This window comes from Tursiops truncatus, chromosome 19 (assembly GCF_011762595.2).
Source record: "Tursiops truncatus isolate mTurTru1 chromosome 19, mTurTru1.mat.Y, whole genome shotgun sequence".
Taxonomy (NCBI): domain Eukaryota; kingdom Metazoa; phylum Chordata; class Mammalia; order Artiodactyla; family Delphinidae; genus Tursiops; species Tursiops truncatus.
The window spans coordinates 35,720,733-35,737,464 of record NC_047052.1 but is presented as its reverse complement, the minus strand read 5'-3'; the positions used below and the strand labels follow the sequence as shown (position 1 = coordinate 35,737,464).

The following is a 16,732-nucleotide window of genomic DNA, read 5'->3' as shown; positions in this document are numbered from 1 at the left end:
GCTTATACCACCAACCTACTAAAATACATGCAAAAGTTTACTCCTGACCTCCTAATTGATAAATCCATTGATCTTTTTTCAGATTTTAGTCTGTTTGTCCTCAAAGATATTCAGCACCATTGAATACTCTCTTCTCCTTCAAACTTTGTAAAAGCATAGAAGTAATCTTTGATTCCTCCATACCTATGTCACTACTTCTCCCCTTCCCAATCCAGTCATGTCAATTCTATTTCCTAAATACTCCTGAGATCTTTTCACTTGCTCCGTCTTCATTCCAACCACTATCATCTCTCAACTGCAGTGCTCAATGAATCTCCTTGTGTCCACTCTGCCTTCTGCCAATCATGTTTATATAGCAGCCATTACAAGTTAATATATATAAAATGCTTGGGCAGAGCCTGGCCTATAGTAGGTACTATATATGTATTTATTACTATTGTTCTAAAAATGTAAATTACATTGAGTCTTTCCTTGTTTGAAACCCTTTTAAAAAGTAGCTTTTCGTTCCACTTAGATGAAAGCCAAATGCCTTGTTTCCTTAGAAGGCCCTTTTGAGCCTTAACTGCACCCTCACTTCTTATTCTTTTGCTTGCTTGTTATACTCCACATACACTGGTCTCCTCTTAGTTCCTCAAACTCTTCAAGCCTTTTCTTCTCAGGGCCTTTGCTATTCCTTCTGCCTGAGTGTTTGTTACCAGATCTTGTTCCTTCTTGATATTGAATTCAGTCTCAGATTTAATGACACCCCCCAGGAGAATTATTTTCTGACCATTAATCTAAAGTAGCCCTATCTTCAGTTACTCTATTATATCATCCTTTACGTTTATCCTTTTCATTCTTACAGCTCATATACCTTTTTCTATAAAGTCCTCCTCAATTCTCTGAGACTAAATTAGATGCTCCCTCCCTTGCCCTCAAAGCACCCACCGGTTAATAGCATTGTATTTACTATCCTACTGAACTCCATATATAGTTTGTCTTCTCCGTTCTATGGTGAGTTCCTGAAAAATAGGAATAACATTTCATCTATCTTTCAGCCATCCCTGGTTCCTACCATGATGTTTGGATGAATGAACAGGTGAACAAACCCTGAGCATTTCTAGTACACAGATTTGTTGCATTGTGATCTCATCAATATGGAAGACATTTAGGTTTACTCTGCTAAGAGCGATGGTAGCGTGTGTCCCCCGCAGTCAGGTCCCCGGTGAGAATCTACACTAGAAACAGTTTGGCCTCAACCAGTGAACATGGCTCTATATAGTTAAAAGCTCGTTGGATTCTAGAGCTTGCTGGGTTCCTCTGTAACTGTTCGGTCTCTAACCCAGCAGCTATAAATCTTACCACAGGTTCTCCCTTGCACTGTTTAATTAGCCCAGTCTTTTTGTTCTTGAGAAGAGCATCTAGTGCTGAAAGAGAAAGTAGCACAGGTTTTTATACTTTTCCCCCTTCAAAGCCTCTCTTCTTAGGTGGCTTTCACATTGTAATAACTGTACATGTGGCCTGTCCATTCATTTCCACTCATACATGGAGTCGTGCACTTGGCAATTCTCTAGTGTACTGAAAAGTTTACTGTCAAGCTGGTAAGATGAGGCAGTCTGATTTGGTAGAGAGCACTAGAACAAGTTAGTACAGAGACCTGGATTCTATTTCTGGGTCTGCCACTAACTTGCTCAGGACCTGGACCATTTCCCTTGCCTGTACCTCAGTCTCCTCATCCATCAAGTGGATTATTGATTTTTATCAAGGAAACACATTTTTCAGACAAAATCTTAGGCAGAATTTCAGCATAAAAAATACTTTAAAAGTTGTGCTGCTCTGGCTGAAGTGGAGTCCTCTCATGGACTCCCTCACACCTTTTTTTATAACCTACTCCCAGATGATAAAAATGGCCCCTTCTACATCTGGCATTTCAACTCAGACACCAGAGAAATGATCTAGTCCATGCAGGCATCCAAAGGAGAAAAACCAAAAACAAGTTGTCTTGCTATAACTTGCTTCCTTTTCCCCCTTGATTCTAAATAGCTGGTTTCCATTTGTCTACCGCTGGAGACCTTTCATTGGTGGTAACCCAACACCTGAGGTCCTTTGAAATGACATGGAAACCCTGAGAGGGAAATGGCTAGATTTTTGGAACCTATACTCCCCTTCTTCTGCCTCTACCTCCCCTATCTCACCCTCATTTTACCAGTCTTTCTCTATGTTGACCACTCTGTTGTGTTTTTATAAGTTTCTCATCATTTGTTCTTCCTGCTGGTTATGATTAAATCTGTGTGAACACCATGAGTCAGGGTTTCTCCACCTGGGCCCATATAATCATTTTAGCATCGTTTCCAGGAAATAAACAAGACCTTTAGCACAGTCATTTCTTTAAGATAAAAATATAGAAACGTTCAGTTACAGCATGTGCTTAGACAGGAGTAAAAACAGTTTAACAAACTAATTTGTTGTGACAAAAGGATGATTAGTATTCTCTTCCAAGATAATTGCAGTCATTGAAAGGACTGCTCTCAAAAACCATTGCCCGATTTATTCATTCAGGCATTTGAAACTGTGTGTCTGAGGTCTGGGAATACTTGTTAAAATTCATTTGTTTTCCTCTTAAATAGAAAGCTTGTATAATCACTAATGCAATGTATAAATACAGGGATCCTAAAGGGCCATTTTCTCCCTGGCCTTCTCTACTCTTAAGCCAAGTTTAGCTTTTTAACCATGCTGTTGTTGGTATTTCCACTTACCACTTTCCTCTGAATCCCTATTCATTTTCTCCAAGTAGCTGCTTTGGCTTGGTTGGAAATGTCAGAATAAGATGCCAGTGTGTTCCAATCAGGATGTGCCTGTGTTCAAACTGCTGTAGCCTGTTACTTGGCTCTTGCAGGAAAAATACTGTGGATATGGTGTCTCCAGTTGGAATTGAGATGTATAAAGCATCTGCCTGGTTTCTTCAGCTAATGAGGTTTTGCTGAAAAAAGAGTGTAATGAAAAAATGCTGGATGTTGGTAGGGCCTACTGATGAAGGCTAATGAGCATAAATGAGTTTCTATAAGGCCCCAGAAGCAGACGCAGAGAATGTTTCAATGCACTGCCCTTGAGGCAAGACCAGCCTTGGGTGGGGTGTGACCCGTTTATTTGTTGGCTTCTTTTTTTCTTTACTTCTCTCCCTCCTCCTGTGTCCTTCTTTCAGTAAAAGACCTATTCAAGCCAGCCACAGTAGATTATTTTATGCAGCATAGGGCATATTAAAAATAAAGCTACTTAGGGCTTCCCTGGTGGCGCAGTGGTTGAGAGTCCACCTGCCGATGCAGGGGACACAGGTTCGTGCCCCGGTCTGGGAAGATCCCACATGCCGCGGAGCGGCTGGGCCCGTGAGCCATGGTCGCTGGGCGTGTGCGTCCGGAGCCTGTGCTCTGCAACGGGAGAGGCCGCAGCAGTGAGAGGCCCGCGTACCGCAAAAAAAAAAAAAAAGAAAAAATAATAAAGCTACTTAGACCAGAGCTTAATACAATGTTGCAAAAATAAGAATTATGAGTTTTACACACTGTATTTATTATTTAATAGAAGAGGTAATTTTTAAATTTAATTGCCAAGAATTTAAGAAATATATTCTATCAAAAAGGAGATAAGAAAATAGGTGTTTTGTAGACACCACTTGGAGTTGAGTTTTCTTTAGACCTGATGTCGAGTGAATGAAGAGTGACTGTTGGTAGAACACAAAGGCTTTTGCTCACCACTCTGCTCCCTGTGACTGTAACCAACTGTGTGTTGGTTAATTTTATGTGTCAACCTGGCTGGGACATGGAGTGCCCAAATATGTGGTCAAACATTATTCTGGATGAGGGTTAAGATGTTTCTGGATGAGATTAACATTCAGATCAGTAGAGTGAGCAGGTCAGATTGCCCTCCCTAATGTGGGTGGGCCTCATCCCAGGAGGCCTGAGTAGAACAAAGAGGCTGACCCTCCCCCAAGTAAGAGAGGATTCTCCCTGCCTGATGGCCTTCAAACTGGGATATTGGCTTTTTTCCTGCCTTTGGACTAGAACTAGGTCTTGAGCCTCCTGGCCTTTGGACTAGAACTACACTGTCAGCTCTCCTGGGTCTCCAGCTTGCCTACTCACCCTGCAGATTGTGGGATTTGCCAGACTTCTTAATTGCCTGAGTCAGTTCTTTATAGTAAATCTCTTTCTTCTCTTTTTACATTCACAAACAAATATGTGTGCGCATGCGTGCGTGGACACACACACGCACCCTGTTGGCTCTGTTTCTCTGGAGAACCTGAACTAATACAAACCACAGCAGCAAGCAGCACGTAATTCATGCAATATATACCATGACAGGCACCATAGACTTTAGACTTAGACATATCTGCAGTCAGGTTTAAGTTCTACCACCGACCTTTGACAAATTATTTCACCACTCTTCACTTCAGTTTCCTGATCTTTAAAAATGGGAGTTTTTGTGACAGTACATATGGCAGACTCTTTTTTTTTTTTTTTTTTTTTTTTGCGGTACGTGGGCCTCTCACTGTTGTGGCCTCTCACGTTCCGGAGCACAGGCTCCAGACGTGCAGCCTCAGCACCCATGGCTCACGGACCCAGCCGCTCCGCGGCATGTGGGATTTTCCCAGACCGGGGCACGAACCTGTGTCCCCTGCATCGGCAGGCAGACTCTCAACCACTGCGCCACCAGGGAAGCCCTGGCAGACTCTTGAGATATATTAATTCCTTGACATTCTAAACTGGACAACAAAACCAACGTAATCAATAAAATAATAATATAAATCTTATTACTAGGCTGTCATGTTATTTCCATGAATAAGTTATAAATGAACAGAATCTATACATCTTTCTGTGTGCCATTCTCCTAGAAAAGACCCACATGCTTCCTCTGCCCCCTCCCAAACACTGCCCCCTCCCAAAATCCCATCTTACTGATCTTTTCTGATAACAATCTTCTAGTGCCCCCACATAAGCCAGTGGTAGTAATGCCTCTGAGTGTTTTCGGTTGAGTGGTTGTTCTACTCTTATAAGCAAAATTAAAACCTGATGTTTAATGGTTCCACGATTTAACTATAACCATGTTCAGAGATTTCAGTTGCAAAAGGTTGACTATCCTTAAATGATAAAAGATGTGAAAAGATGACATTAATAAGTATGGTACATATAAAAAATAAGGGTATACTACGCAGTTAAAACAAAATATGAGGGCATGTTCTGTGTACTAATACATGATATATGATTAAGTGGGAAAAAGTGCTGATAGTATGCTACCTTTTGTCTAAAATACGAGAAAGTAAGATTATAGATTCTTGTTTGCTTTTATAGGCAAAAGGAAACTCTGGAAAGGGGCATAAGTAATCATAGTAATTGCCTGGTTGGTAGGTGGTGGGGTGGATGCATGGGCCACAGGTAGGAGAGAAACTTCACTGAAAACTTTTTCATAATTTAAAATTTTTTGAACCATATGAATTAATTGTCTATTAAAATTAAATTGAAAAAAAGAACAAGGGGAAGGAAAACCATTAGGGTACATTCACATTTAAATTTCTCTGTATACCCTTTGAAAGTTGTATTATATTGTTTTATTTATAGCTCCCAGCTGAAAATCTCCTAGCCTTGTTACTTTGACCTGATTTGGATAATTTGAAAACTAGAATCTAGATAGATGTACATGCAGTGTTTTAATTACCATAGTTTTAAATTTTGAGCAAGATGGGTTGCAATATTAATACAGGTAGTGCCCAGCTCACCAGCAAGTTACACTATAAAAGTTTCTCTTCCACCGTTCACTTAAAAATGATTAAGATAGTAAATTTTATGTTATGTGGGGTTTTTTTTTGTTTTTTTTTTGCGTGGTACGCGGGCCTCTCACTGTTGTGGCCTCTCCCGCTGCGGAGCACAGGCTCCGGACACGCAGGCCCAGCGGCCATGGCTCACGGGCCCAGCCGCTCTGCGGCATGTGGGATCCTCCCGGACTGGGGCACGAACTCACGTCCCCTGCATCGGCGGGCGGACTCCCAACCACTGCGCCACCAGGGAAGCCCATGTTATGTGGTTTTTTATCTCAATTTAAAAAACTGTTAAAAAACCCAATATGACTTTATTCATTTATAGAAATGATAGTGGTTTTTTGTTTTGTTTTTTTTTTAATTTATTTTTGGCTGCATTGGGTCTTTGTTGCTGCGTGCGGGCTTTCTCTCATTGCGGCGAGCGGGGGCTTCTCATTGCGGTGGCTTCTCTTGTTGCGGAGCACGGGCTCTAGGCATGCAGGCTCAGTAGTTGTGGAGCACGGGCTTAGTTGCTCCGCGGCATGTGGGATCTTCCCAGACCAGGGCTCGAACCCGTGTCCCCTGCATTGGCAGGCGGATTCTTAACCACTGTGCCACCAGGGAAGCCCCCGAAATGAAAGTTTTAAATCAGAATATTTTCAACTACACGTTGTTGGTCCTGAATCATGTAGTTTAAATGACTTGTACAATCCTTAATAGCTTATAAAAATATGTATACTTTTAGTTATGATTCTTTCCCTTTGTTAAAAATATCTTGTTTATATTTGCAAATATTTGTCCTTTATGCTCAAGGAAAGATTTGTATATTGCTAATAAAAATGTAACAATACTTTAAAAAAATATTTTTCTTCCAGACCACCGAATGAGTGCCAACTGCCTTCTTTTGGTATAATGTGCTGTGTACGTGCTAAGTGAGAAAAGAGCATGAGGCATCCGTCAAGGGTGCACTCTGTAATTATACAGACCACTCATAAACATGAAAAAAGCCCTGGCAGAGAGATGGCAAGTGACTCATGCAGACAGCACCTGCTCTTGCTGATAGAGACAGAGACATCTTGGCATCCTGATGTTTGGGGGACTTTATGGAGGAGACTAGGTTGAAAGAGTGGGCCAGGAACTGGATAAGCAGAAAGAAACAGAAAGAACTGTCCAAGTGTAGGACAGAAGACAGAAACTTGAGATGGACATGATGAACTGCTTTTTATTTTTTTAGTGGAGTGTTCTAAGACAAACAGGGAACTGCAGGTAGAAGTGAAGTTGTAAAAGTCCTCAGGAAGTTGGGGCTTTATTTGGGAAACACTGGTTTTGGAGTATAAAAGTGATGTCCTAAACATGACAGAAATATGCCTATTACTCACCTACCCACCCTTCCTCCCATTTCTTCATTCATTCAACAAATATTCTTTCACCACCTCCTTTGTGAAAATCACAGATACAAGAAAATTTCCCTAACCATAAAGTATAGAATATGGGCAAAGGCAAGTGTGAAGCAGAAAGTCCAGAAAGCCTGTAACAGTGATCCAGGATTGTAGTCATGTTACTGGATTGATAAAAGGGCTAATGGTTTTTAAACACTTAAGAGTATTTGCCAAATATTTTATCATTACTCTAAATGGAGTATAACAGTTAAAAATTGTGAAACACTATATTGTACACCTGTAATTTATTTAATATTATACATCAACTATACTTCAATTAAAAAAAGCATGTATATTACATTGAAAAAAAAGAGTATATGCCAGACACTGTTAAATGCTTATATATGTTATGTATTATCCTCATAACCCTATAGACACTTTTATTATCCCAATTTACCCATGAAGAAAGTGAGGCTTAGAGAGGTTAATTAATATAGTCACACAACAAAGAATAATATAAATATCATTTGTTTAGCAGATTAAAGTTTGTAAATATTTTTATAGGCCCTCTTTTGTTTGATCCTCTGCCTATGTGTTAGGCCTCCTAAATAGCATTATTCTCATTTTATAGATAAGCACAGAAGAACATAGAGAAACTTGCCTAGGCAATCATTCATCAGACAGTAAGCACGTACCGTGTGCCAGGCATTCTTCTATGCAATAGACAAGATAGATCAAGTGCTTGTCCTCAGGGAATTGTTTTCTGGTGGGGATGAATAACAGTGAATATATAAGTAAATAATACCAAATAATTTCTGGAGATGACAAGTACTGTGAAGTAGACAAAATAAGGTAAAGTAATAGAGGGGGGCTGGCTACAGTAGAAAATGAAGGCCTTTCTAAGGAAGTGATGATGGTTGAGACCTGTATAACAAGAGGGCCTCATGCAACAATCTGAAGGGAAAACATTCCAAGCAAGAGTGCAGTAAGTACAGAGGCCCTGAGATAGGAACACAGTTGTCATTTTCAGTGGAGAGAACCCAGTGTGGCTAAATCATGGTGAAGGAGAGGAGAGAGAATGAGAAAGAAGAAGTAGGCTGGAGCTTGATTATGTAGGGACTTGTGGGCTGTGGTAAACGGTTTGGTTCTTATTCTGTGGGCAATAGGAAGACAGTGGAGAGTTTTAAACAGGGTGTTTGTGTGTATGCATGTTGGCGGGGAGGTGACATGGTCTGATTTACACTTTTTTAAAAAACCATCCTTGTTGCTGTTTGCAGGATAGACTGTGTGAATGTTGGGGTAAGACTGAGGTAGGTAGAACAGTTAGTTGACCAAGTGAAAGATCATGGTGACTTTGAGTAGGGTGGTAGTAACAGTGGAGTTGGAGAAAAGTGGTGTGTTTGAGATGTGCTTTGGAGGTAGAGCCAGTAGGACTTATTGGTGAGTTAGCAGTGCATTAGAGAGTCAGACAGTACACTGTAATGTTTAAGAGATAGATGAGATTGCCCATATTTGGATCCCTACTTTGCCACTTACTAGCTGTATGATGTTTAGATAAGTTTTTTAACCACTCTGCACCTCAGTTTTCTCCTTAGTAAATGAGGATAATTGTAGTAACCTACCTAATAGGGGTGTTTTGATCAGTAAATAATATGACTACACAGTGTTCAATAAGTGTTGTCTTTTTTGTTTGTTTTAGCTGTTACTGGTTATGAGGTTTGAAGGAGAAAGAGGAATCAAGGATAACTTACACATTTTTGGCCAGATCAAATGAGTGCACAGTATTAAAGAGATAAGAAGTAGTGGTGTTGGGAAAGCTGGACAGCCTCATGTAAATCAATGAAATTAGAACACTCCCTCACACCAAATACAAAAACTAAAGTCAAAATGTTTTAAAGACGTAAATATAAAACATTACACCATAAAACTCCTAGAAGAGAACATAAGCAAAACATTCTCTGACATAAATCATAGCAATATTTTCTTAAATCAGTCTCACAAAGCAAAAGAAATAAAAGCAAAAATAAACAAATGGGACCTAATCAAACTTGAAAGCTTTTGCACAGCAAAGGAAAGCACAAACAAAACAAAAAGACAACCTATGGAATGCGAGAAAATACTTGCAAACAATGCAACCGACAAGGGGTTAATTTCCAAAATATACAAACAGCTGATACAACTCAATAAAAAAAAATACAAACAGCCCAACCAAAAAATGGGCAAAAGGCTGAATAGACATTTCTCCAAAGAAGATATACAGGTAGCCAACAGGCACATGAAAATATGCTCAACTTTGCTAATTATTAGAGAATAACCATCATCAAAAAGTCTACAAATAATAAATGCTGGAGAGGGTTTGGAGAAAAGGGAACCCTCCTACGCTCTTGGTGGGAATGTAAACTGATACAGCCACTATGGAGAACACTATGGAGGTTCGTTAAAACACTAAAAATAGAGTTACCATATGATCCAGCCAATCCCACTCCTGGGTATATATTTTGGAAAAGACAAGAATTCTAATTCGAAAAGATGCATGTACCCCAGTGTTCACTGCAGCACTATTTACAGTAGCCAAGACATGGATGCAACCTAAATGTCCATCGACAGATGAATTGATAAAGAAGATGTGGTACCTATATACAGTGGAATATTACTCAGCCATAAAAACATTGTAATATTGCAATTTGCAGCAACATGGATAGACCTAGAGAATATCATACTAAGTGACGTACGTCAGACAGAGAAAGAGAAATATTATATGATATCATTTATATGTGGAATCTAAAAAATTATACAAATGACTCTATATACAAAACAGAAGTAGACTCACAGACAGAAAACAAACTTACGGTTACCAAAGGGGAAAGAGGGAGTGGAACGATAAATTAGGAGTATGGGATTAACAGATACAAACTACTATACATAAAATAGATAAGCAAAAAGATTTACTCTACAGCACAGGGAACTATATTCAATATCTTGTAAAGACCTATAATGGAAAATAATAAATATATATATATATATATATGTATAACTGAATCACTTTGTGGTACACCTGAAGCTAACACAATATTGTAAATCAACTATACTTCAATTAAAAAATAAAATTTAGGGCTTCCCTGGTGGCACAGTGGTTGAGAGTCTGCCTGCTGATGCAGGGGACAGGGGTTTGTGCCCCGGTCCGGGAAGATCCCACATGCCGCAGAGCGGCTGGGCCCGTGAGCCATGACCGCTGGGCCTGCGCATCCGGAGCCTGTGCTCCGCAACAGGAGAGGCCACAACAGTGAGAGGCCCACATACCGCAAAAAAAAAAAAAGAAAGAAAGAAAAAAATAAAATTTAAAAAAGAGAGATAAGACATACTTTAAGGGTGAGTGAATTTAAGGATGGAAATCAGTAGTTCAGTTTTGTCCATGGTAAGTTTAAGGCTCCTATTAGATAACCAGGATCATGGGATAGGAAGTGACAAGAATGGAACTTGTTTTGTGGGTATTTCACTTCTAAAACTTGCCCTCTTTCCACTCTTTGAGAGGCAGAGTAAGTGAGTGATTATGAGCACAGACTCTGCAGTTAGACTGCCTGAATCTGAATTCTAGCTCTGCTATTTACTAGCTTTATGACCTTGGATTAGTTACTTAAACTTTCTGTGCCTCATTTTTGTTACCTGTAAAATGGGATGATGGTTTGTTAAAGCACTTAGATCAGTGCCTCCTCACACACAGAATGTACGATGTTCTGTAAAGTGATTGTTGCTATTGTTGTTACTTTTCAATCCTGAATGTTGCTATAGAAATGAAATGAGAAGAAGATTCAAGCAATGTATTTTATGAAGGAAGGATTAACAAGATTTTGGTGACAAATTGGATATTGAGGGTAAAAGAGAGGAGTCAAAGGTGGTTCAGAGGTTCTGAGCTAGAGTGAGTCTATTTGAGGTAGAGTAGGATTGATAAGGAGTTGAGTTTTAGACCTATTAACTTTGAAAATAGCCAAAAGAAAATGTCCAGAAAGCAGTTAAAAATGTGGGAACTAGATAGAACTCAAGAGAAAGTTCAAGACTAGAAATATAGATATGGAATCATCTGCTTAGAAGTGATAATGAAAGATACCAGAGTGAATGAGTTTGGTAAGAGAGAAAGAGAAAGAAGTGAGATGAATAGAAGAACAAGGACTTAAAGGGTAAGGATTTCCATCTCAAAGGCAAAGCAGGATAGATGGCAGAGTACAGAACTAACAGAGACAAGGAAAGTAAGGAAATAGTGGTAGTCTATGTTTGAGAAATAAAGGGAGGGAAAACTGGGAAGGTGGTAAGTCATCTGAGGATTTCTTTGAAAAGATGTTTGGAATTATTTGGTGAAGAACTAGTCATAAAAATGGGATAGTGGATGGTCCTAATGTCTTAGAATGGTGGAAAACATTCTAGGGCAACATAGATGTTACAGCAAATCTCAACAAGGAAGAGAAAGCAGCTGCCCTAGGATAGGTGTGAAAACTGTAAGTACAGCTGCAGGAAATATTCGTGCCCTTTATTGTTACTATGTTTCAAATACTGTACTTGGCACTTTGTTCTCCCTGAATCCTCAGGATTCTCCGAAATATTGGAAACCACCTAAATGTTATCAAAATAAACATGGCTTGAATAAATTATGGCACATCCATATAATGTAATGTCTTTCAGCCATTTTTTTTTTAAACCAGGTAGATCTATACTGGCAAAGGAAGATATCAGTGGGATACTTTTCTGTGATAATAAACACGTTTGAAAACTTATCTATCTATTGCAATAGACTAAACTCAAGGATGGGCACTGGGTTGTATTCATCTTGTAATATCAGAGTCTAGCGTGGATTCTTGTATGTCTTAACTGTTGGTCAAATGAATAAGTGCATACATGCTTATAAAATGGAGAGCACTAGTACCACACTGGGCTTGAGTGTGTGTGTGTGTGTGTGTGTGTGTGTGTGTGCGCGCGCGCGCACGTGTGTACTTTGTGAACCTAAAAGCAGAAAATATTATAATATTATTAAGGAAAATACCATTCAGAAATAGGAGGTATTACTTATTATTAGGCAGTTTTCAGAGAGACTTCATTGGTTTAGACAGTAATTTTGGAGGTTTGAAGAAAATTATGAAAATAGAGAAAAGATAGTTCCAACTTTGTCAGTGAAAGGAAGAAAATTGTTGGGGTGGGACCGGCCACGCACAATTCTTTCTGTGGGTGGAAATGGGGTGAAGCGTCCCGCTTGGGCTGGTGTTAAAGGCCTGAGTTCATTATGGTAGATGGTTATTGAACTGGAACTTTCCTAAATGCTGACTTTTCAAATGAAAGAGTTCTTCAACCATCGAATAGTCTCCTAATCAGATGCTCACTATGATTCAACATGTGTAGTGGGCATTTTAGATCTGAGTGCTCTGTCATACAAATAGAAACAACATTGTCTTAAACAGGCCTGTGATTCAAAACGAAGAAACCAGTTTACCAATTAGGATCTGTAAGCTGCCTTATTTATTGTTAGTGGAATAACATCTGCATTCTAATATATGTATTCACTTGCTTTTTATTTAAAAACTCTAATTGCCCTGAAGATTATAGATAATGGCCCGCTCTAAGGTTACTTCTTTTGATGAATGGGAGATTTCATCCACGAAAAATGAAGCTTAATGTTTTCATTTGTTAGAAATCTTGATGAGACTCTGAATAATTACTTTTTCTCATCCTTTTGAGTAACATCAACTTTTAAAGTCTTTATCAAATAAAAATAGAATTTATAGCATTTTTAATGTCTATTTATTTCTGTGAGGTTGTTCCATCATATTTTTCCTTATATATTCATTTAAATCACATTGAAGACTGCCTGAAATGGCATTTTCACGATAATTCTGGGAACCATCCTTTGTATGTTACTTACTGCTGATATATGTATTCTGGTATTTCTTGCCTTCTATCATACATAAATTCTACTGGCATATTAAATACCATAGAGAGGAACTGACTGATAGTAAATCAAATGTTTTACAGCATACTATTGGGAATGTTGGATTCATTACTATGAAGAAATTATATTTGATCACAATTTTCAGAGCTTCCTAATACTGTAATTTATTGGTGCTTCTTAATGTTCTGTGTTAGTTATATACAAGCTCAAAATTGGATTCATTTTAGCTATGCATAATATATGCTATAGTGAATCTTTTCCACACACACAAAAAGTAGCAAATATCCAACACTATGTTTGATTAGAACTATTAAGCCCAACAGCTTGTATTTAACTAACACGGTGGTAATTATATAGTCAACTGGGTAGTTCATTCTCTACCGTAGAAGCTATATATTAGAATAAAGCTATTTTGGTGTATCAGGTGCCAAAGGAAAATTGGCTAACCAGAAAGGGAATAGCTTTATGTGGTGAAGATGTCAAATGAACAGTTTTAACTCACAGTCATTTTTTTAGAGAATACGTAAGTTAGGTTTTTATTTTTAGTTCCCACTCTTCCCTTCATAGTTAAATGACGGAAAATGACTCTCGGTCCCCAAACTACTCTTATGCATCGTTCAAAATAGCCCTGACAGACTAGCCCCTCCAGTAGTGGTGAGATTTATGGCTTTCCATTCCTTGGTGTTCCATTACTCTGTCTACACCATCAAATTGATTAGTAGGCAGCGGAGAGCAAGGAAAGAGAGACAACTGCTTAGAGCCAGCTGGTGTCCATCATCTTAATGAACTGCTCAGAGATGGTTACTATTGTCCTTGATTCTCATTATAGTTGATGATGACCAGATCTTTTAAAATGTTTCCCCCCTCCCTTATTCTGTATTACAGGGCCCACTGGAAAATGATTTGGTTGTTTATGTAGCGCTCATAGCAGAAAGCCAACGGTATGAAATCCAGATGGGTGGCGTGTTCTTTTGAGGGGGAGGGAAGGGGATTGATTGCTTTAGGCTTATAATACTGAGTGTGGTGGTAGAAATTAACTTCATAGACCACTTCACAGGGTTTCAAGGATGTCACTAATGTCACTTTAAGTGCCAGAATAACATTCTTTTCATGTTTAAAAATAATTTTGCTTTAGTTGGTGTTAATATTAATTAAAGTCTGTGACCAGTGCCAGTGTTGCCTGGTGTGTAGTTTTGAGAAATTAATGCAAACAGATTATGGGGATCCCCCAAGTTAGTGCTTACCTCTCTGGCAGCCCCCAAAGCTCACAGCTGATGCTTTGTGAAGAACCCAAGAGGGCTCTGGATTCCAGTGCAGATGACATATTGCTGACATTAACAAATGAATAATGTGCTCCAAACTAGCATAGTCTTTCCCCTTTTCTCCTCCTCCTTCACCATTGTCCATATAAATGCATTACTGAAAATGTCTCTTTTTTTCCCTGTGTTTTTTAGCCTTCAGGTTTTCCTCAACACATATGGTATTCAGACTCAAACTCCTCAACAGGTAGAACCCATTCAGATCTGGGCCCAGCAGGAGCTCGTGAAAGTAAGTGATTCTGCTTCTTTACTGTCTCCTTTATGTAGGTACTAGAGCATGATGATTAGACTTAGTTTATAGTCAAGAAGCATATTTAAAAATCCAATTCTGAGATAGGGTCATTGATCCAAAGTCTTTCTGATTAAGCTGAGAGACCCACTTTATCAGACACTGTTACTGAAACACAACTGCATTGTGTGTGTGCGTTATATTCATAGGTCTTGTTGATTTCTGCTCCTTGCTAAAGTCTATTACAAACCTGGACTGACCACTTAAATAACAAATCAGCCTTAATTTTAGTAGTGGTGTATAAAATTAACCTTTACATTTGATTTATTTTCCCTTTTATTAACAATTAAAGAAATCTTCTCACCTAAATATTGTTGGTAATAACTACTTCCCTTTTTCTCTTGCCTTACTATTTGGAGTCTGAAGTAATTCCTACCCTCTTTGGTTTGCTGGGTCTCAAAATAATTATAAAGTGACATCTGAATTTATATTTGATGCAGTTACATACCTATTAGATTGGATTAAAAGATGACTTTTGAGGCCTTTTGTATGCACTGCCCTGCAGCATATGCCTGAGTTTAGGAATATTACTGCTCATTAGGGATGGGAAATTGTTGATCTCCACTAATTATTTTTAAACCACTGTTTTTATTTGGTAATCATTAAAAACAGTACAGGAATGGGACTTCCCTGGTGGTCCAGTGATTGGGACTTTGCACTTCCAATGCAGGGGGCGCAGGTTTGATCCCTGGTCTCGGGGACTAAGATCCCATATGCCGCCTGGCCAAAAAAAACAGTGTTTGTTTTTGGTGTTTGGTGGAAATGTTTAGAATAGCCTCTCTCAAGTGATCAAGATTGATTGAGTCAGTTAAGCTGATAAAAATGTTTTTTATTAAAACCTTGATGTTACAACAAAGAATAAAAGCTCAGAGAAGTGAGGTGCACATTGCAGGGAAAATGCAAGGCCCCAGAGTTGTTGCTAATCAGACTGGACTTCATGCATTGACAACAAAACCAGAACCTGGGTGTTAGGTCACCCAGAGCACCAGCTCTTCAAAAGTCCTTAACAAATTAGAGCTCTTTTCTCCCCCTCGATTAAAGAGACATGGCTAAAAATGCAAGGAACCCTGGAGTAGGTAACACTTTAAAATCACACTACAAAGTAAACGATGGAAAGCTAGGTTTCACTGTAGAAGAGGCTAAATGAGGCCAAGAGGGAAGTAAGGATCCACAAGGCAAGGAGAGGAGGCTGTATGGAATGGCAGAAAATCTAAGGTTGTAACACTGTGCACTTATCGTTCAGGTGCAGGCTGTATTTGCTGATACACTTTTATGGCCTCTCACTGAAAGCTCCAGAGAATGGTAACAAAGGTTATTATTCTTTGATAAACATGCTCTCAAAACAAATTAACCTGAATCTGTATCTTCAGGCCTAATGTATATTAGCACCTCTTTCTGGGAGCATCTGTACTCTACCAGACAACATACAATCAAGACTTAAGAGACCAACATGGCTCCAAATAACTTGAATGTGGCATTTCATTCATTCATTCATTCATCGTAACACCTGTTCTGTGCAGAGTACTGTGTGGAGCACACAGATAAAATGACTCTGTCCCTGTTCTCAGTTAGTGACCTCTGGGTCTGTTGGGATGACAGAAAAATAGTTAATGACAATCCACTTTGATCGGTGCTATGACAGATGTTAGTGCAAGGTGCTGAGGAGTCACAGAGGTGGTAGGAAGCATTCTGTTACAAAGTGAAGACTTATAACAGGTCCTGACTTATTTTATACTTTGTTGTTTTAAAGATGGCATTAACGCATGATTTACAATTTGGGTGTGTGTTGTGGCTAAAAAGACAGATATGTGACCAGGAGCCCAGCTTCTCTGTGCATGTGTCAGGATGGAAAATTCTCTGTGGCTACAGCCTCTGTGTTTCAAGCTAGCTGCATTTTGGGATTCACCCTCTAAGATATACTGCCGACTACATTGTTTCTTATAGTCTACCTTTTAAAAGTGAAAATGTTCCCTCAAATCTTAGTTAATACACATATTCTTATGCCAGTGGCTGCTTATTCTCTTCTGAGAAGTTGCACCCTCCTTCAGCCCA

The 16,732-nt window shown here is 39.0% G+C and overlaps 1 protein-coding gene across 4 annotated transcripts in view; it reads left to right on the top strand.

Annotated features, from left to right (window-relative positions):
• PHKB (phosphorylase kinase regulatory subunit beta) overlaps positions 1 to 16,732 on the top strand; it is a 193,756-nt gene that overhangs the window by 121,103 nt on the left and 55,921 nt on the right. For all 4 annotated transcript variants that reach the window (XM_073795660.1, XM_033845059.2, XM_033845058.2 and 1 more), the window contains 2 exons: positions 13,958 to 14,013; positions 14,527 to 14,620. In XM_073795660.1, the coding sequence (XP_073651761.1) occupies positions 13,958 to 14,013; positions 14,527 to 14,620 (150 nt within the window). The remainder of the gene's footprint in view (positions 1 to 13,957; positions 14,014 to 14,526; positions 14,621 to 16,732) is intronic.